The sequence below is a fragment of the Cervus elaphus genome, chromosome 3 (assembly GCF_910594005.1).
Source record: "Cervus elaphus chromosome 3, mCerEla1.1, whole genome shotgun sequence".
Classification (NCBI taxonomy): Eukaryota; Metazoa; Chordata; class Mammalia; order Artiodactyla; family Cervidae; genus Cervus; species Cervus elaphus.
The window spans coordinates 47,609,470-47,630,184 of record NC_057817.1 but is presented as its reverse complement, the minus strand read 5'-3'; the positions used below and the strand labels follow the sequence as shown (position 1 = coordinate 47,630,184).

Genomic DNA, 20,715 nt, shown 5'->3' with positions numbered 1-20,715 from the left:
TTTTTTTTTTCTCTTTACTGCATATATTCTCAGCAGGATTTTAGCAAACGTTTAGGTGGACTCACACTTGAGTGATTGTATCAATTGCATTTCATTCATTTAACTTGGGCCCTTTCTGGAATGGTAACTGGAAGCAACCATTAGCTAAAAGTGGACATAACTGTGACATGGAAAGTAAAGACTTGGCTGCTTTGTTTTGTTGGTTTTGTAATTTGTTGTGCATTGTTGTTTATTACTCCATAAAACACCTGAAGAATAAACTTAAAACCAGTTACCTGATAATTGTTTATATAGTCGAACCAGCAAAGCTTTCAGCAACAAGCAGACCGTGAAGCAGTGTGGCTGCTCGGAAGTTTACCTGGACTGTTTACAGACGTTCCTGCCAGCTCTCAGCTGTCCCTTACAAAAGGATGTTCTCAGAAGTGGAGTCCGCACTTTCCTTCATCGCATGATTATTTGCCTGGAGGAAGAAGTCCTTCCCTTCATTCCATCCGCTTCAGAACACATGCTCAAAGACTGTGAAGCAAAAGACCTCCAGGAATTCATCCCTCTTATCAACCAGATCACAGCCAAATTTAAGGTACCACATGCCTTCAGAGGGCGGAGAGCGTCCTGACGGTACGGTCAGGAGACCGCAAGATTAGATGTGTTTCTCTTTAGGTGTATTTTAGCATTTGACTTTTTTTTTTAAAGTACGAGTTATCTGAGGGCATGGATCATTTTTATCATCCTAGTGTCTACAACACTCCCTGACACTCAGGGCATGATCGATAGATATTTAATAAGAACAGATCTTTTCTGTTCTATGCAGCAGAAGAAAACTATTAGTTTAGTGTTTTAGAAAAGCAAATGAAACAGCACTGGATACTAAATGTTTAATGAATAAGTTCAAAGCACTGTAATTTGGTATCCAAGTAGTTTAAAAGTAATTCAATGTCAGTTTTATGTACAAGGAAATTTAAGCAAAGCATAAGCTGGCTAATGAAATTGGCTAACACTTAACATAGTGTTTTCTGTGTTCAAAATCTGTTCTGAGCATTTTCTTACACATTCATTTGATCTTTGTAACAACCCTGGAAGTTAAGTATTGTTCTTCTGTAGATGAAGAAACTAAGACACTTAACTGAGAAGTTAAGGAATTTGCTTAAAGCCATATAAAGCCTTCACAGAGTTCAATCATAAATTCATTTTTAATTTAGCAGTTAAAGTCACTCAGTCGTGTCCAACTCTTTGCGACCCATGGAATTCTCCAGGCCAGAATACTGGAGTGGGTAGCCTTTCCCTTCTCCAGGGGGTCTTCCCAACCCAGGGAGAGAACCTAGGTCTCGCGAATTGCAGGCGGATTCTTTGCCAGCTGAGCCCCCACAAGGGAAGCCCAAGAATACTGGAGTGGGTAGCCTATCCCTTCTCCAACGGATCTTCCCAACCCGGGAATCGAACCCAGCGTCTCCTGCATTGCAGGTGGATTCTTTACCAACTGAGCTATCAGGGAAGCCCTAATTTAGCAGTAGAATTCATTTATTGAGAATTTAAATTTGAAAATATTCCTTGACAATATTTGATTGTGGAATATGTTTGATTCCATGTTACTTGAACCTGAATCTTGAATTGTAGGAAATGGTTTGAATTTAATGATTTTTGAGGCTTTCAATACTGTATATGCTATGTAGATTTTTGTCTTAATATTGATATTTGCTAGCTGAATTATATAAATATGTATTCTAAATATAGAAACTGTGGAAAAAGGCTTTATGTAAAACATGTTTTTCCTAAATTTTATATTAGTAATTTTCTTATTTCTCAGATAGTAATAGTTGTTTCCTCTCTTCAGATACAGGTATCCCCATTTTTACAACAGATGTTCATGCCTCTTCTTCATGCAATTTTTGAAGTTTTGCTCCGACCAGCAGAAGAAAATGACCAATCTGCTGCTTTAGAGAAGCAGATGTTGCGGAGGAGTTACTTTGCTTTCCTGCAAACAGTCACAGGCAGTGGAATGAGTGAAGTCATAGCAAATCAAGGTGGGGATGCATGCAGTGCCTAAGTTGTCTGTTATTTGTCGCAGTTCTGCATCTGTATGAGCAAGAGCTCGTTGAAGTAAAAACTGAACTTTTCAAGTAGTTGTATGTTGGCCACAAGGATGACAGTTTATTATTATCAGAGTGGCAATCACTTTCACTTCAGCGCCCTTAAAATTAATTTGTATTCAGTTCCTGTTTTCCTAAAGCAATGTTCCTTTTTCTTTAAGTTGACGAGCAATGTGTGAGCTTCAGATACACAGCCAAGTGATTCAGTTATACACATTTATACATATCCTTTTTCAGATTAATTTCCATTATAGGTTATTATAAGATAATGAATCTAGTTTCTTATTCTATATGGTAGGTCCTTGTTGGTTATCTGTTTCATACATACTATTGTGTATCTGTTAATCTCATCAGTTCATTTCAGTTGGTCATTAGTGTCCGACCCTATGGACTGCAGCACGGCCAGCCTTCCCTGTCCATCACCAACTCCTGGAGCTTGCTCACACTCATGTTCATTGAGTCGGTGATGCCATCTAACCATCTCATCCTCTGTCGTCCCCTTCTCCTCCTGCCTTCAATCTTTCCGAGCTTCAGGGTCTTTACAACTAAGTCCGTTCTTCGAATCAGGTGGCCAAAGTATTGGAGTTTCAGCTTTATCATCAGTCCTTCCAATGAATATTCATTACTGTTCTCCTTTAGGATGGACTGGTTGGATCTCCTTGCAGTCCAAGGGACTCTCAAGAGTCTTCTCCAGCACCACAGTTCAAAAGCATCAATTCTTCAGCACTCAGCTTTCTTTGTAGTCCAACACTCACATCCATACATGACCACTGGAAAAACCGTATCTTTGACTAGACAGACCTTTGTTGGCAAAGTAATGTCTGTGCTTTTTAATATGCTGTCTAGGTTGGTCATAGCTATTCTTCCAGGGAGCAAGCATCTTTTAATTTCATGGCTGCAGTCACCATCTGCAGTGATTTTGGAGCCCAAAAAAATAAAGTCGGCCGCTGTTTCCATTGTTTCCCCATCTGCTTGCCATGAAGTAATGGGACCGGATGCCATGATCTTAGTTTTCTGAATGTTGAGTTTTAAGCTAACTTTCTCACTCGTCTCTTTCACTCTCATCAAGAGGCTTTTTAGTTCTTCTTCACTTTCTGCCATAAGGGTGGTGTCATCTGCATATCTGAGGTTACTGATATTTCTCCCGGCAGTCTTGATTCCAGCTTGTGCTTCATCCAGCCCAGCTTTTCTCATGATGTACTCATGCATATAAGTTTAATAAGCAGGGTAACAGTATACATTCTTGACATACTCCTTTCCCGATTTGGAACCAGTGTGTTGTTCCATGTCCAGTTCTAACTGTTGCTTCTTAAAAATGAAAGTGAAGTTGCTCAGTTGTGTCCAACTCTTTGCAACCCCATGGACTGTAGCCTACCAGGCTCCTCCGTCTGTGGGATTTTCCAGGCAAGAGTACTGGAGTTGGTTACCATTTCCTTCTCCAAGGGATCTTCCCGACCCAGGCATTGAACCCAGGTCTCCTACGTTGCAAGCAGATGCTTTACCCTCTGAGCCACTGCATACAGATTTCTCAGGAGGCAGGTCAGGTGGTCTGGTATTTCCATCTGTTTCAGAATTTTCCAGAGTTTGTTGTGGTCCACACAGTCAAAGGCTTTGGCATAGTCAGTAAAGCAGAAGTAGATGTTTTTCTGGAACTCTCTTGCTTTTTTGATGATTGAACGGATGTTGGTAATTTGATCTCTGGTTCCTCTGCCTTTTCTAAATCCAGCTTGAACATCTGGAAGTTCACAGTTCACATACTGTTGAAGCCTGGTTTGGAGAATTTTGAACATTACTTTGCTAGCGTGTGAGATGAGTGCAATTGTGCGGTAGTTTGAACATTCTTTGGCACTGCCTTTCTTTGGGATTGGAATGAAAGCTGACCTTTTCCAGTCCTGTGGCCACTGCTGAGTTTTCCAAATTTGCTGGCATATTGAGTGCAGTACTTTTACAACATCATCTTTTAGGATTTGAAGTAGTTCAACTGGAATTCCATCACCTCCACTAGCTTTGTTCTTAGTGATGCTTCCTAAGGTCTACTTGACTCCACATTCCAGGATGCCTGGATCTAGTCCAGTAATCACACCATCATGGTTATCTGGGTCATGAAGATCTTTTTTGTATAGTTCTCCTGTGTATTCTTGCCACCTCTTCTCAATATCTTCTGCTTCTGTTAGGTCCATACCATTTCTGTTTTTTATTGTGCCCATTTTTGCATGAAATGTTCCCTTGGTATCTCTAATTTTCTTTAAGAGATCTCTAGTCTTTAGAGGTTAATCTCATACCTATAATTTATTCCTCCCCACTTCCCCTTTGGTAACCATAAATTTTTTATGTCTATGAGTCTTGTTTCTTTTTTGTAAATAAGCTCATTTGTGTCATGTTTTAGACTCCATATATAAATGGTATCATATAATACTTGTCTTTCTCTGTCTGACTCACTTCACTTAGTAGTATGATCTCTAGGTTCATCCATGTTGCTGCAGATTGAAATATTCCACTGCTTTTGATGACTGAGTATACCCCTTGTGTATGTAACCTACATCTTCTCTATCCATTCATCTTTCGGTGGACATTTAGGTTGCTTCCAGGTTTGGGCTTTTGTAAATAGTGCTGCTGTGAACATGTTGGGTGCGTTTCTTTTCAAATTAGGGTCTCCATCTCTTCTGGGTATGTGCCCAGGAGTGGGATTGCTGGATTACACGGTGGTTCCACGTGTAGTTTTCCAAGAACCTCCGTGCCGTTCGCCATGCTGGCTGCACCGTGTACATTGCCACCGTCAGCGTGGAAGAGCTACCTTTTCTCCATACGCTCTCCAGCCTTTATTATTTGGAGACTTTTTGATGATGGCCATTCTGTGAGGCGATAACCTCATTGTAGTTTTGATTTGCATTTCTCTAATAATTAGCAATGATTAACATCTTTTTAATGTGCTTCTTGGCCATCTGTTTGTCTTTGAAGAAATGTCTATTTAGGTTTTCTGCCCAGTTTTTGATGGGGTTGTTTATTTTTTTGTTATTGAGTAGTATGAACTGTTTGCATATTTTGGATTTAAGCCCGCATCAATCTCATAATTTGCAAATATTTTCTTCCAGTCTTGTCATTTCATTTATGATTTACTTTGCTGTGCAAATGCCGATAAGTTTGTTTAGGTTCCATTTATTTTTGCTTTTATTTCTTTTGCTTTGGGAGGCTGACCTAAGAAAATGTTGCTGTGATTTATGTCAGAGAAGGTTTACTTACATTCTCTTCTAGTCTGATGGTGTCATATCTGATAGTTAGGTCTTTATGAGTTTACTTTTGTATACAGCATGAGCGAATGTTCTAACTTGATTAATTAACAAGTGGCTGTCTAGCTTTCTCAATGCCACTTACCAAAGAGACTGTCTTTTCCATTATATAATCGTGCCTTTGTAGAAGATTAATTAACTGTAGGTGTTTGTGGTTTTGGTGTTTTTTTTTTGGCTTCTGTTTTGTTTCATTGATCTGTGTGTTCCTTTTTGTGCCATTATCATGCTGTTCTTACTACAATAACTTTTTAGTGTTGTTGGAAGTCTGGGAGGGCTGTGCCTCCAGCTTTGTTCTTTTTGCTCAGGATTGCTTTGGCAGTTCTGGGTCTTTTATGGCTCCACATAAATTTTAGGATTATTTCTTCTAATTCTTTAAAAAATGCCATGGGTAATTTGATAGGAATTGTATTAAATCCATAGGTGACTTTGGGTAGTATGGCCATTCTAACAATATTCTTCCAAACCAAAAACATGGGATATCTTCCATTTCTTTGAATCATCTTCAATTTCTGTTATCAGTTTTTTATAGTTCTCAGCATATGGATCTTTCACCTCCTTGATAGGTTTATTTATTGGTTGTTGTTTTGTTTTGTTTTTTTGACACAATCTCAAATGTGATTTTTTTTGCTTTTTGTGATATTTCATTATTAAAGAAATGCAACAGATTTCTATCTATTAGACTTGTATCCTGCTACCTTGCTGAACTCATTTATTCTAATATATTTTTTTGTGGAGTCCTTAGGGTTTTCAATATAGAATATCATGTCATTAGCCTATAATGACAGTTTTACCTCTTCCTTTCCAGTGTGGAAACCACCTTTTATTTCTTTTTTTTTGTCTAATTGCTGTGGCTGAGACTTCCAGTACTATATTGACTAGAAGTGGTAAGAGTGAACATTGTTCTCTTGTTCCAAAATAGAGCAGGAAGGTTTTTGGCTTTTCACCATTGAGTATTAAATTCACTGTGGGTTTGTTATAAATGGCTTTTATTATGTTGAGATATACTCCCTCTGTACTACTCACTTTGGTAAGAGTTTTTATCATGAAGGGATGTTGATTTTACCAGATGCTTTTTCTGAATCTACTGAGATAATTATGTGGTTTTTGTCTTTTCTTTTGTTGGGGTGGTAATGTCATATTGATTGATTTGCATATATTGAACCATCCTTGTGACCCTGAAATAAATCCTACTTGATCATGGAGTGTAATCCTTTTTATGTGTTATTGGCTTCAGTTTGCTAATATTTTGTTGAAGATTTTTGCATCTATATTCATCAAAGATACCAGCCTATGATTTTCTTTTTTTGTAGTGTTTTGTCTGGTTTGGGTATCAGGGTGATGATGGCTTCATAGAATGACGTTGGTGGTGTTCCCTGTTCAGTCTTTTGTAAGAGTTTAAGAAAGATAGGTGTAAGTTCTTTGTCTGTTTGGTAGAATTCCCCAGTGAAGCTGAATGGTCCTGGGCTTTTATTGCAGGGAGTTTTTTTTTTTCAAGACAGATTCTATTTCATCTCTAATGATCAGTCTGTTGAAGTTACCTGTTTCTTCTTGATTCGGATTTGGTAGGCTGTATGTCTCTAGAAATTTTTCCATTTCTTCTAGGTTGTCCATTTTGTTGCCATATAACTGTAGTATTATAATTTTTTTTTTTTTAATTTCTGCAGTGCTGGTTATTTCTTTTTCATTTTTTATTTTGTTTATTTGAGTCCTTTTCCTTCTTGATGACACTGGCTACAGGTTTGTTGATTTTGTTTATCCCTTCCAAAAAACCATCTCTTGCTTTTATTGCCTTTTTCTATTTTTTTTGGTCTCTAATCTGTGTCTTCTCTCTGATATTTATTTCCTTCCTTCTGTTGACTTCAGGATTTGTTTGTTCTTTTTCTAATTCTTTTAGGTGGTATGTTACATTGTTTGAGATCTCTCTTGTTTTTTTGAGGAAGGCCTATATCACTATGAACTTCTGTCTTAAGACTGCTTTTGCTGCATCCTGTAGATTTTTTATATGGTTGTTTTTCATTATCACTTGCTTTGGTATTATTTTTTCTTTTTTCTTCTTTGATTTCCTCACTGACCCATTGGTTTTTTAGTAGCATGTTGTTTCATTTCCACATAGTTTTTTTTTTTTCATTTTTCTTTCTGTGGTTGATCTCTAGTTTCATGCAATTGTGGTCAGAAAAGATACTTGAAATAATGTCTATCCTTTTATATTTACTGTGGCTTGGTTGTATATTCTAGTATGTATTTTATTCTAGAGAATGTTCTTTGTTTGCCTAAAGCTATATTAGTTGATTCCTTTATAGTATACTACTGTGATGGCTTCTTGCCAGAATTGAATCTTACTGGCCACATTGTTTTTTTTTTAATTAACACATTAGTGTCTGGGGGGCTTTTGCAGAAATTTAATGCTTGTGGCCTGCAATTAGTTATGTAACTGAATATTGAATAGTCTCTGGTCAGTAAGCTATTAAAAATGGACTGCAGGGGTCCACATAGTTAATTTTGCTATATGGAAATCCAGAGGGCAGGATAATGAGGGAATAGTAATTTTTCAGTGTTTTTTTTTTTTTTTTTTTCAGCACTGTGCAGCTTTATTAACCATTCAAGTACAGTAGCGTCTGTAAGATCGGGACAGAATTGGGATTTAAAAGTGGACAGATATTCAGCATCTAACAATTTGAAAGAAGCCACTACATACTCTTTTCACAGACATGTTTTCATGGAGCCAATACAGTACTAGCCATTAACCCAGCACACCAGGTGTACTGAGGTAGAAAAGATGCAACAAGAAAAATAGCTACATTAGAAAGACTTCAACACTTTAGAAAAAGAGTAAAACACTTTTCGTTTCTCCCCTTTACCCCCTAGAACAACATCATACCGTCTGGATCTACCTATACAGTCCTACATCAACTTCTAGAATATTTGTCAGGAGGGCAAAAGTAAAATGACACTGGCCAGTACAGTCTTTGGATATTTAGGAAGGGGAGGGGGAGAAAGTCAGTTCTCAGATCAAATTAGTCGGCTTCAGTCTCATCAGCAGGGTCTTTGGATTCTTTGTTCTTCCGCACTTCTTCAATGTGCTTGTCCTTCTCTCGCAAACGCTCCAGTTTGGCAGCCATTTGTGCCTCCCGATTCTCTTTGTTGGCTTCCATCTTGTGGGTCAGCTTCTCTTCCGCCATTTTACTGAAGTTGTTGTTCTCCTCTATCGCTTTCTGAAGCACTTCTTTCTCGTGCTCCCTTTTCTCAGCAAGCTGCTTCAAGACCTCAGCTTCATGGGACTTGCGTCTTTCTTCTGCAGCTTCTAATTTCTTCTGAATTTCCTCCAGGGAAAGATCCTTCTTCTTAGGAGGGGAAAGGGGAAATTCTGGGACAGATTCTTTTGATCGAGGGCTGAGAATCAGCTCAAAAGCCTGGCCTGAGGCACGCTTCTCCAGTTCCTTCACCTGGATATCAGAAGAAGCCATGGTGAAGAGAAGACAAGAGACTGGCAGTGTACTCTACACGATTCACTGGCAAGGAAAACCCTGCTCAGTCCGAGCCGCCTGGCCACACTCTCAATTTTTCAGTGTTTTATACTTAAAATTTAGGAGCCAGGATAATAAAAATTGAGAGCTCTTATCAACCCTGTAAATGTTTTTGTCTTGTTACTGTATATGAAATCAGAACTTCAGATTGCCTTTCTAGTTCTTTTTCAGATTGAACTCAGGTTTTTCTCTTCAGGTGCAGAGAATGTAGAACGAGTGCTGGTTACTGTTATTCAAGGAGCAGTTGAATATCCAGATCCCATTGCTCAGAAAACATGTTTTATTATCCTTTCCAAGTTGGTAGAACTCTGGGGTAAGATAATTCTTTTTTAAAAAATCTTGGGGCTTCCCCTGGTGTCACAGTGGTAGAAGAATCCGCCTGCCAATGCAGGAGACACAGGTTTGATCCCTGATCCAGGAAGATCCCACCTGCCTTGGAGCAGATAAGCCCGTACATCACAACTATTGAGCCTGTGCTCAAGAGCCCGGGAGCTGCAACTGCTGAAGCCTGCGTGCCCTAGAGCCCGTGCCTCGCTAGAGAAAAGCCCACACAGCAACGAAGACCCAGCACAGTCAAAAATAAATATAATTTTTTAAAAAAGTTCTTCATTCCCCAGCCTGTTTCCTAAGACAAGAGAGATGAAATGGGATCCTAGTCCTAACATAGACAGGAGCTGGGAGTTGATTTTCACTGGTGATAAATTAAATGACTTCATTATTATACAAGATGAAAATTTGAATTTTCTTAACAGGAGGTAAAGATGGACCAGTGGGATTTGCTGATTTTGTTTATAAGCACATTGTCCCCGCATGTTTCCTAGCACCTTTAAAACAAACCTTTGACCTGGCAGATGCACAAACAGTATTGGTAAGCACCTAGGAATCTCTTTAGACCTTCTTAGATCTCATGTGTTCTAACTCACAATTTCTTCCTTAATGCCAGGCTGATTATATTAGATTTCAGTGCCTTTAAAAAATAATAATAATTTCAAATTAGAATATTAGCTTAAATTTTTTTTTAAAACATGATGATACCTTTTGGACCTTTTGTGAATTCTTACTAAATCTTGGTATTAAAGTTGACTATATAAAATCTAGCTCCTCCAGTTTTAATAACCAGGACTTTTTCTAGGACTCTGAAAGTGTACATGATGCAAACATTCTTTAAAGTTTGATTGACTAGTTTCCTGCCACTTCTTTCTTCTAAAACTTGTGCTTAATGTTGTTTTTTTGTTTTTTTCCTTTCTTTCTTAATCACTAAGAGAGTAACTTTCTCTTCCTCATTTGATAGTTTCCCCAAATCTCATCTTTAGAATGCTTAATGTCAAGCAGTTGCCCTTTAGTCATTTCCCTAGGACCAAGTAAAAGCTTGATTTCTTAATTATAATGCACTACATTAAGACAGCATTTTTGTATTTTTCTGTCTACCCATTTGTTCCTTTTGCCTGTCTGTTAGCATTCCTTTCTCCATCTTTTCTTTGGCAGTAAATGTTAATGAACAGTGGCGAGGGAAAGAAATGTAGGATCAGTATTTAAGAATTGACTATATTAAATTTCTTAAACTTGCTTTTCATAGGCTTTATCTGAGTGTGCGGTGACACTGAAAACAATTCATCTCAAACGGGTAAGCTTTGTACTTTCTGCCCCCTTACTTTCAGGTTGCATGTTTATTTTTTATAGTTTTAATTGAGTATGTCTTGTTCTTGAAAACTGTCTTTATGAAAATTGATTAACTTCACTTTCGACTGTCTTGGATGTGAGGGCGGGGTTGAACGAAAGTAATAGTATTCTTTATTGTCTTTCACATTTGGGATAACCAGAAAGTTAAAATGTATATTTGTTTCATTTGACAAACAATAAGAAACATTTTAACCAGAATTTCAGAATCCCAGGTTTCACTACCTGGTAGGTTCTTGGCAGATTTGTCCAACTTCTTAGTGTTACAGGTTGGTTAGAGCACTTCACTACTTCAGAAGTTTGTAGTCCCCTTGTTAACCTAACAATTTGTATAAATCATAAGTGATTCTGGGCTGAATCTAGCTGGTGTGTTGTTTGCTTTATATAGTGTTTTTAACTAGTGAATTGAATGCCAGCATTTGAAAATCAGGTCCTTTTTTTTTTTAAAAAAAACAAAAATTTCTACCTCCGACTTCTCAAAGCCAGGATGCCAGCACAGGACTAGCAGTCCCACATAGCCGAAGTCATCTAGTGAACAGGAACTTCCCTCAACCACCCAAAATAAACACGTGAGATTTTGTTCAGAGTCTCCGTACATCCTGCTCCCTCGTCTGAACTTGAATTTTTGATTCCAAGAGAGGCTTGAAGGGTTTTCAATCCAGCATTTTCTCTACACCTATAATGTGCTAGGGAGGAAGGGCTATGTGTTTTGGGGCTGCAAAGGTCCTGTATAAACATGAATAAAAACTGCCCCAACATATGTGGAGCTTAGAATTGGGCTTCCCTGGTAGCTCAGCTGGTAAAGAATCCGCCTGCAATGTGGGAGACCTGGGTTCAATCCCTGGGTTGGGAAGATCCCCTGGAGAAGGGAACAGCTACTCACTCCAGTATTCTGGCCTGGAGAATTCCATGGGCTATCCATGAGGTCGCAGAGAGTCAAGACACAACTAAGCAACTTTCACTTAGAATTAGGGAGACCAATACTTAAAAACTCAATTGGATGTGTTAAGTAAGTACTTTAATGGAGGTATAGTAAATTAATTCATTTGTATTCAGTGTAACATGGTGGGACTAAGGATGAATGAGCAGATCTGCCCAGGCAGTATATAAGTCAATACCAAAAGAGGGAGTGTTTTTCTATTTTTATATAGACTGTGAAGCAAATGTGGATTCATTAGACTGACCAGGAGGAGCTGACACTCTGGGCAAAAATACTGTGGCAGGTGTAGGAAGACAGATGAGGTGTTGTAGTGTAGACTTAGTAGAAAATAATGTTATTCTGTTTAACTAAAGCATAGGGGTAGAATAGCTAAAAACCTAATTGAGACTAGGCATGTGTTACATGTGAGAAGTTGGAAGTCAGTAGGCAGTGATTGTAATTTAGAATAGCTAGGTAGAAAAAATGTACACAGAGCACTTAGAAACTTGGGTCAAAAGCAGTTAGAACTAAATACTGGTTTTGGAGTTCTCAGGTTGTAGTTTGTTAAGATGGAGTAGTAGGAATGAATGAGAGTTTCTAAGACCAGGACAGAAAGAACTTTGGCTAAAGCAAGAGTCAGCAGAAAGCTAGAAGTAAGACCAAAGGTGTGAAAGTTAGGGGAATGGGGGGGAGTTGGGAGGGGGGTTCAGGATGGGGAACACATGTACACCCATGGCGGATTCAAGTCAATGTATGGCAAAACCAGTACAATGTTGTAAAGTAAAAAAGAAAAAAGTTAGGGGAATAGAGTCATGAAAGAGAAGACTGGTTAACATTGTTCGATGCTAGAGAGTCAAGGAGAATGAGGAATAACAGTAAGAATGATATTTACAATTCAGAAGTGTTTATCTTGTCCTCAGAGTTGTTATTTAGACACACACAGAATTGAATCAAGTGGAACATAATATTTGAAAATTATTTACTTCATTTTTCTATTTTCTCATTTATTTACCTGACTGATCTCCTCTTGAGGTCAAAGTTTACGTTTCCTCATTAAAAAAAACAAAAACAAAACTATACTCCATTTTTAAGTGATAGCAGTGGAGCAATATGCAATGATGAGCAGTGAATGGGCAGTTAGTACACGGAGAAGAGTAGAATAAAGAAGTGAGAAGGAAAGGAGAACTGATAGGAGAAACTTGCACAAACAGTACAGTATTATCTCCTCTCAGGAACAAGTTTCCTTAGAAGGATCATTAAATTGTGACCTGGATTGATTGGGCTAGTGGGTCAGGAGTCAACGTAGATAAGGAAACATAAAGAAAGCCTCTGATTCAGGAGCAGAACAGGAAATCCAGATATTAATGCAGGGAGAAGTACATTGAGGAGAGTTGGATTGCTTTTGTTTTGATAGCATCCTTTCGGTTGCACTAGATTGGAGTCCTAAACATATTAAAGCATTTAAGTTAGATTCAAGTTTAAAGATGAAATTAGCAGGGATTTTGTTTGTTTGTTTTCTCAGTATTGGATTTATTGTATTTGGTTGAGGCCATTGTCTCAGCAACAGAGTGCTGTAAGAAAACCGTTTTCAAACTGTGTCCTCAGTTCCTTTGTAGGTGTTGAGAAGGGGTGGGATTAGGAGTAAGTTTGTGGAACTCTTCTCCCTTCCCTCTACCAAGTTTACCCTTAAAAGCCAGATAATTATTACGAAAGTTTTTGCATCTAGAAGTACTAGCAGTTGGCAATGAAGGACAACGGTTTAAGATATCAAATGACCTGCTCTTTATTTAGTATTTCAGTTCAGTTCAGTCGCTCAGTCGTGTCCAGCTCTTTGCGACCCCATGAATCGCAGCACGCCAGGCCTCCTGTCCATCACCAACTCCCAGAGTTTACTCAGACTCATGTCCATCGAGTCAGTGATGCCATCCAGCCATCTCATCCTCTGTCGTCCCATTCTCCTCCTGTCCCCAATCGCTTCCAGCATCAGGGTCTTTTCAAATGAGTCAACTCTTTGCATTAGGTGGCCAAAGTATTGGAGTTTCAGCTTCAGCATCAGTCCTTCCAATGAGCACTCAGGACTGATCTCCTTCAGGATGGACTGGTTGGATCTCCTTGCAGTCCAAGGGACTCTCAAGAGTCTTCTCCAACACCACACTTCAGAAGCATCAATTTTTCGGCGCTCAGCTTTCTTTACTGTCCAACTCTCACATCCATACATGACCACTGGAAAAACCATAGCCTTGACTAGACGGAACTTTGTTGGCAAAGTAATGTCTCTGCTTTTTAATATGCTGTCTAGGTTGGTCATAACTTTCCTTCCAAGGAGTAAGCATCTTTTAGTTTCCTGGCTGCAGTCACCATCTGCAATGATTTTGGAGCCCAAAAAAATAAAGTCTGACACTGTTTCCACTGTTTCTCCATCTATCTGCCATGAAGTGATGGGACCAGATGCCATGATCTTAGTTTTCTGAATGTTGAGCTTTAAGCCAACTTTTTCACTCTTCTCTTTCACTTTCATCAAGAGGCTTTTTAGTTCCTCTTCACTTTCTGCCATAAGGGTGGTATCATCTGCATATCTGAAGTTATTGATATTTCTCCCAGCAATCTTGATTCCAGCTTGTGCTTCTTCCAGCCCAGCGTTTCTCATGATGTACTCTGCATGTAAGTTAAATAAGCAGGGTGACAATATACAGCCTTGACGTACTCCTTTTTCCTACTTGGAACCAGTCTGTTGTTCCATGTCTGGTTCTAACTGTTGCTTCCTGACCTGCATGTAGGTTTCTCAAGAGGCAGGTCAGGTGGTCTGGTATTCCCATCTCTTTCAGAATTTTCCACAGTTTATTGTGATCCACACAGTCAAAGGCTTTGGCATTTAGTATATAGTACAGACTTAATTAACAGCAAACTGGACAAATCACCCTATCTTCCTGTGTCTTAGTTTTCTCACCTGGCTACTAAATTCCTGTTTCCTAGTTTATTGAATAGGAAGACGGAGGTGTGCTTTTATTGCTATTATCTCCTATATAGCATTTTGTTCTTTCTTGCTGATATTTTCATTTCTAAAGATGTTAATCATCCTGGCACTACCCACAGGCTTCCCCCAGCATGCCTGTGGTCCACTCTGGTAGACTGAACAGGAGCACCCCTCTTTGCTTTCTTTTTCAGTCCTGTGAGCCAGACTCTGGTTTTGTGATCTTCTGCATTTAGAAGAATATTTGTTTAGCTGTTAGCACTGCATAACACTGCATGTTAATGTGTCCTGAGTGCTAAGTGTTATTTTAGCAGCTTTATGTTTGTTAACTCTTCCAGTCCTCACAATAACTCCATTTTTTCAGAAACTGAAGCTCAGGGAGATTAAGTAACCTACCCAAGTTACTAGAAGTTAGCCAGAGCCAGGCTTCAAAGCAGTCTGGCTTTAGAATCTGTGTTCTTAATCACAATACCATATTGTATTTTAAGTATTCATATATTGTTCCAATTTAATTTTCAGGGCCCAGAATGTGTTCAGTATCTTCAACAGGAATACCTGCCTTCCTTGCAAGTAGCTCCAGAGATAATTCAGGTAAGAGCTGTTGTAGCAGATTTTCCTCTTAATCTTAATTAAAGAAGTTGTTGTTTAGTCCCTAAGTCATGTCCGATTCTTTGTGATCCCATGGATTGGAGCCCAAAGGCTCCTCTCCATGGGATTTCCCAAGCAAGAATACTGGAGTGGGTTGCCATTTCCTTCTCCAAGGGATCTTCCCAACTCAGGGATTGAACCTGCATCTCCTGCTTGGCAGGTGGATTCTTTACCACTGAGCCACTGTAATTCAGTTTAAATTTTGACTGGAGAAAGCCACACCTGGAAGTTCCCTGGTGGTCCAGCGATTAAGGCTTCACCTTCCGGTGCAGGGGGTACAGGTTCCATCCCTGGTCAGGGAGCTAGGATCCCACATACCTCTTGGCCAAAAGACCAAAACATAATCATTATTGTAGCAAAATCAATAAAGAGGCTTTAAAAGAAAAAAGAAAGCCAGAACTATTACATTCACCTTGACTTAATACACATAGGATAGCCAAAGTCCAAACATCAGAGGGCCTGTGAAATTGAATGGGAAAAAAAAACTTTTTTTTTTTTTTTTTCAGTCTAACAAATCTAACTTCCTACCATTGTGTAGGTAACAGATCATAGTAGTATTCACATTGCCTGTGATTTTGTCACTTATAGGAATCACAGATATTTTTATATCACATTACATTGTTCCAGAGATCTTGAAATAGCCACTAGACCTTGTTATCTAAGTCAGTAAGTCTTATTCTGCCACACATCACAAATATATTTCATAAGCATAATTCATTATCATTAGTTTCCTTTGTAACCCCATGTATTTTAAGAGTATTTTTTAAAACATTCTGAAAGTGGTCTAATAGGCTCCCCCAGTCTGCCAGAGGGGACTGTGGCATACAAATGCGTGGTCTGAAAGTTTGTGTCCGGTGGTTAATTTTACACAGGCCAAGCTCACCTGTGCTTAGCTTGTGAATTTGAAATCATATTTTGAGGTAAGTGGCACATCATTTTTATGATGGCATTCAGTTGTTTTCTGAGCATCTAGTTATCCAGACCTCTTGTGCAGTAGCACATAGTTCTAACGAGCTATCAGAGTCCCGATTGAAACTCGAGTTAGGATCTCTTGTGTAGATTCTAAGGATTGTTTCTTCATCAATAGTATTTTATAATGCTGTTTGTAAGAGGCACTGGAAAAACGGAGTGAAAGATAGACCTCACATAAGAGTGCTCACAAAATTCATTTTTAATGAATTTATGATCTCTAGTTTTATGACATATCTTTAACTTGGATATTAATTTTCTCACTTACCATTTGTTAGATAAGTAAATTAATATTTTATAAAAACTATGTTACTAATTACTTATGATCTTAATGCATCAGAAACAGAAGTATACCATTCAATTTTGAATAGCTCAAATAGTTTCCTAGATTCCTAAACGAAGCGCTATATATATATATATATATATATTTCTGTCTAATAATTTGCTTGTAAAAGATAATGATTCCCAGTTTTCCTTTTCTCGTATGCCATCTGACTGCGCCTCTTGCACAGCTCTATTGGAGAGAATTTTCTCTTTCTCATTTGCTCTGGCTCCTCACAGTTACCCTTTTGCTAGATGAGAGCAGCTATAACCATGTAATCTCTGTCCCACTCGCCCTTCTGAGGCAAGAGTCAGTCTGCCCCAGAACAGCTGTGTTCTCTAGAGTAAAAACAGCCTGGCTGAAAAGCATTACCTTTGGAAATGTCATATAACCTTTTTGGTAAGGAACTGTTCAGGTTAATTTTGATAAATTATAATATGAATACTGGAGGTGTGAAGCAACCTGAATGTCTGTTGACGGGTGAATGGATAAGACAAGTGTGCTGTATACATAGAACGGATATGGTTCAGCCTTTAAAACAAAAAGGGAAATTTTGTCGTATGCTACAACATGGATAACCTTGAGGACACTACGCTAAATGAAATAAGCCAATCACAAAAACAGATACCACATTATTCCACTTAAATGAAGTATCTGAAGTGGTCAAACTCTTAGAAACAGAAGGTAGAATGTTGGTGGCCAGGGGGTGGGGGCTGGCGAGGAAGGGGGAACGGGGATTTGTTCAATGGGTGTGGAGTTTTAGTTTTGCAAGATGAAAAATTCTTGAGATCTGGTGCATGACAGTGCATATAGTTAGCAGTGCTGTGCTGTATATGTGGTTAAGATGGTCAGTTTTATGATTTTATTATCACAATTTTAAAAGAATATTGTGGTTTTGAATTTTGATGAGTTTAATACAAATGACTCATTCTTTTACCTCTCCTCCCCTCCTGGCCCCTCAGGAGTTTTGTCAAGCCCTTCAGCAGCCTGATGCTAAAGTTTTTAAAAACTACTTAAAGGTAGGTATTTGGAAAATGTACGTATCTTCATACAATTAGGGGATGTTTCAGAGCCAGTACATACTGCAGCATACTGTGTCATACTGTAGTTTGACCAGCAGTTATATAGTTACATATTTGGGAATCTCTGCTCTAAAACCTGCTTCTAAGAATCCACAATCAATAGCTATTACTACACTTCAGTTTTATGTGAAGGCCCTTTCAGCTGAGCTCCTACAAAAGGTTAAAGGAAGTTAGATAAGCACACTGAATTGTATATGCCTGACCATGGTGATAGGAAAATCTCATTTCCTTTTACAGTTTTGTGATGTAACTAAATAGGAACTAGAGAATTGGGAGAACAAGTAATATTTAAGAACAGCTGCCCATATAGAGTTGAAAGTAAGGAACTAAAAAAAACACAAGTATGAGTTACTTGGTTATATGCTATCTTGAAACTTTTGAATTTGCAAAATGGACAAAAAGTAGAATCCTCAGATTTGGCCAGTAAGGCTCTTTTTACATTCATAAAACCACTGAATTAACCAAACCAACCTCCAAGTATTTACTTGGTATTCATTTTTACAGTTAAGTCCATGAAACAGCTGTCTTGCGCTCACCCAGCTAGTCACTCAGTCAGTACTCTGACTGCCTTGTTACGTGACACATACTCTCCTAACTGCTGCAGACACTGGTATGAGTGACTTTCCCTGCCCACAAGGAGCTCATGGTCCGGAATTAAAGTTATAGTGTGACAGCTTGAGGAACTGTTCTTTACTTTTTTAATTATCTTCAACAAATTTCAGGGTAAAGCATGTGCTAAATTTCTTAGTGATAAGTAACTTAATGGCTCCCTGGTCCTTTTGCCAAAGGCATTCAAGTCAAGGGATGTCGCTGTGTGCTATCCTTCAACTTTGGTTCTACCATCTTCCCTTGCCAGTTTTTCCCCTAGTAATAGTTTGTCAGCTTAAACTGACCAAAGAGTTTGTGAGAAGAGAGTTATCATTGGGAACCCTCCCCTTTCCCAATTCCCCATAAAAGCAAAGTACCTGTGAAAGTAACCTCTGTTAAGTAACTGATCATCACACTGGATTAAAGGACTAAAAATAAATTGTAACTCTCTGTTAGAGGTATCTGTTCCAGCAGGTCTAGGTACATTATAGGAGGCTTGTGCTCCAAGTATACTCATCCCAACAGCATTTATAAAGTCTTCCTCCCAAGCGCAGCTTCTCTATGGCGTTATTCTTCTAGTTGGAAAAAAAAATGAAGTTCCTTCTTTTGAGCCTCCTCTGTTCCTGTCTGATTAATCCTTAGATCTTGTTGATTGTCTCCTCCTCGCTGTCTCAGTTGTTTTCTGTCTCCCCTGCTCCCACTCTGGTGTAGGCTTCTGTTCTCACTCTGATTTCCCTTCCCTTGTTCTATCCAAGCTGATCCATTGGAAAATATTGAACAGTTTTCTGAAATTCATTCCTCTTCTTCATGATCTTCATATGCTTTAACTGTTGACTAAACAGTAACATATTCTTTAATTTGGCATTTAGGTGCTTTTTTTTTTCCAGCTTCTGAGCTCAGGCTACCTTTTTGTTTTCTCTTGCAGGAATATCCCTTACTATTCCTGCTGTTCTTCAAATATTCACTCTTGTTAGCACTCTTCTCCTTTAGGAATTCTACCCATTCTTCAAGGCTAATCTTAATCATGGCCTCTATATAAGGCTATCTTTTGCTTATATAGTGATGCTTCTTTTCTCTCCACTTAGTCAATAAATAGTTAATAACTGTTACGTGAATGTCTGACCTGCTCGGTGTTAGAGGTATGATGACGAACGTGGTCCTTATCCATAATGAGTTTACTGCCTTCTATTTACTCTTTCTGGTGCTTACTTAACAGGAACCCAACTACAGAAGGGAGTAATAATGAGCCAGTGCTTAGCACAGCCTCTAGCCTACACATTCATAGTCTTAGATGTTAAATTGGAAGTATTTTTTTATAATCAAAGAAATAAATAGTTAAGGGATAACGCCTGCTGTCTTTAGCTTTGACTTGTTTCTTCCTCAAAGTTTAATTTCCTGGCACTGACTTTGGCAGTAGTGCCAGTCAGCAAACCGTGGTCCAGAGCGTGTTTCCCTCTCGCTGCTTGGCTCTCACAGCACTGGAGGTAGCACCACACTTTCACTAGTTTCCCAGCTGAGTAATGGCAACATTAGTTATCTCTAGACTTTGCCAAGTTGTCCAGAAGAGAAAGTTTTTGTCTTGTATTATGTGTGGATTTATGGAGTATATGAAATGTTTTAGAAGACTGGCTAGCACCCAGTAACATGGAGCCCTTCCTCAGGTAAAAGGTGATAATCATCTGGCATCAGTACTAATTGAACTAATACTTTATTTACAGGTGTTCTTCCAGAGAGCAAAGCCCTGAGGACTAGATCTCCCCGTGCCTACGTCATGATCAGGAATTCCAGTTAATAATTTATAAAGAAACAATTTTTTGTGTGCCGTTCACACTGGTCTTTTTAACATTGCTTTGAGCTTATTGCAGTATATGTATTGGGATTTTTTTCTGTAAAATGGGTGTAATTTTCCCTAAATTACAGGCATGTGACAACATAGAGAAGTTGCATGCCGATTAAATCGTTCTATATAAAAATGCTGTTGTAAGATACAGCAGAGTTATTCTAGTACCTTTTTTTTTTAACTTGAAACTTTTAAGTCCTTTATAAAGACCATAGCAAGAAAGCAGTGTACTTCTTTTTCATTACTGAATATAAAATGTTTGAAAATTTAAATTTTTGTTTTATGTGTGCAGACTCATAAACTGTTTCATTTATGTGTGCATACTCATAAAAAAGTGGGGGGGAAAATCAAAATTAACTTTTTGTAGATAGCTATTACATTTCCTTAAACTGTTTCAATGCCAATGTGTATTCTACAAAACAGAATGGTTTCATAAATTAACTGATTGAAGAGTAGGTGCTGGTGTTATACATTTTTTATAAAAAAACAAATAAATTTTACATAGTGAAATATATCAAGTCTTTTGGAGTTATTTTAAATACTTGAGCCTTATTTTTCCATCTCTCCTGATTTTCCATTTAAGGGACTGCACATACTGTATGAGTGTCTGGATGATTTAATTGCACTCCTAAAAGAGTATATCCTACTTTGTTCTATTAAACAATTTAGAATCTTTTTTCAAGTGCACTACAAAAAGCCTGTGTGCATATGTTGATAGAATTAAAAATCTAATATTTTCCCTCTTAACTGGATTTACTTAGGGTACAATATACCTGTGTATTTACAATGCTTGTAAGTAGT

At 38.3% G+C, this 20,715-nt stretch overlaps 2 protein-coding genes across 4 annotated transcripts in view; one reads left to right on the top strand and one right to left on the bottom strand.

The window, feature by feature from the left end:
• XPOT (exportin for tRNA) overlaps positions 1 to 20,428 on the top strand; it is a 154,307-nt gene extending 133,879 nt beyond the window's left edge. For all 3 annotated transcript variants that reach the window (XM_043888153.1, XM_043888163.1, XM_043888148.1), the window contains 8 exons: positions 295 to 580; positions 1,832 to 2,021; positions 9,095 to 9,211; positions 9,651 to 9,766; positions 10,475 to 10,522; positions 14,985 to 15,056; positions 17,367 to 17,423; positions 19,793 to 20,428. In XM_043888153.1, the coding sequence (XP_043744088.1) occupies positions 295 to 580; positions 1,832 to 2,021; positions 9,095 to 9,211; positions 9,651 to 9,766; positions 10,475 to 10,522; positions 14,985 to 15,056; positions 17,367 to 17,423; positions 19,793 to 19,819 (913 nt within the window). In that variant the 3' untranslated portion in view covers positions 19,820 to 20,428. The remainder of the gene's footprint in view (positions 1 to 294; positions 581 to 1,831; positions 2,022 to 9,094; positions 9,212 to 9,650; positions 9,767 to 10,474; positions 10,523 to 14,984; positions 15,057 to 17,366; positions 17,424 to 19,792) is intronic.
• Positions 8,286 to 8,926, bottom strand: LOC122684204 (stathmin). Its single transcript, XM_043888201.1, has one exon. The coding sequence runs from the start codon at positions 8,836 to 8,838 to the stop codon at positions 8,389 to 8,391; it is 450 nt and encodes a 149-aa protein (XP_043744136.1). The 5' UTR covers positions 8,839 to 8,926; the 3' UTR covers positions 8,286 to 8,388.
• Positions 20,429 to 20,715: the final 287 nt, after the last annotated feature.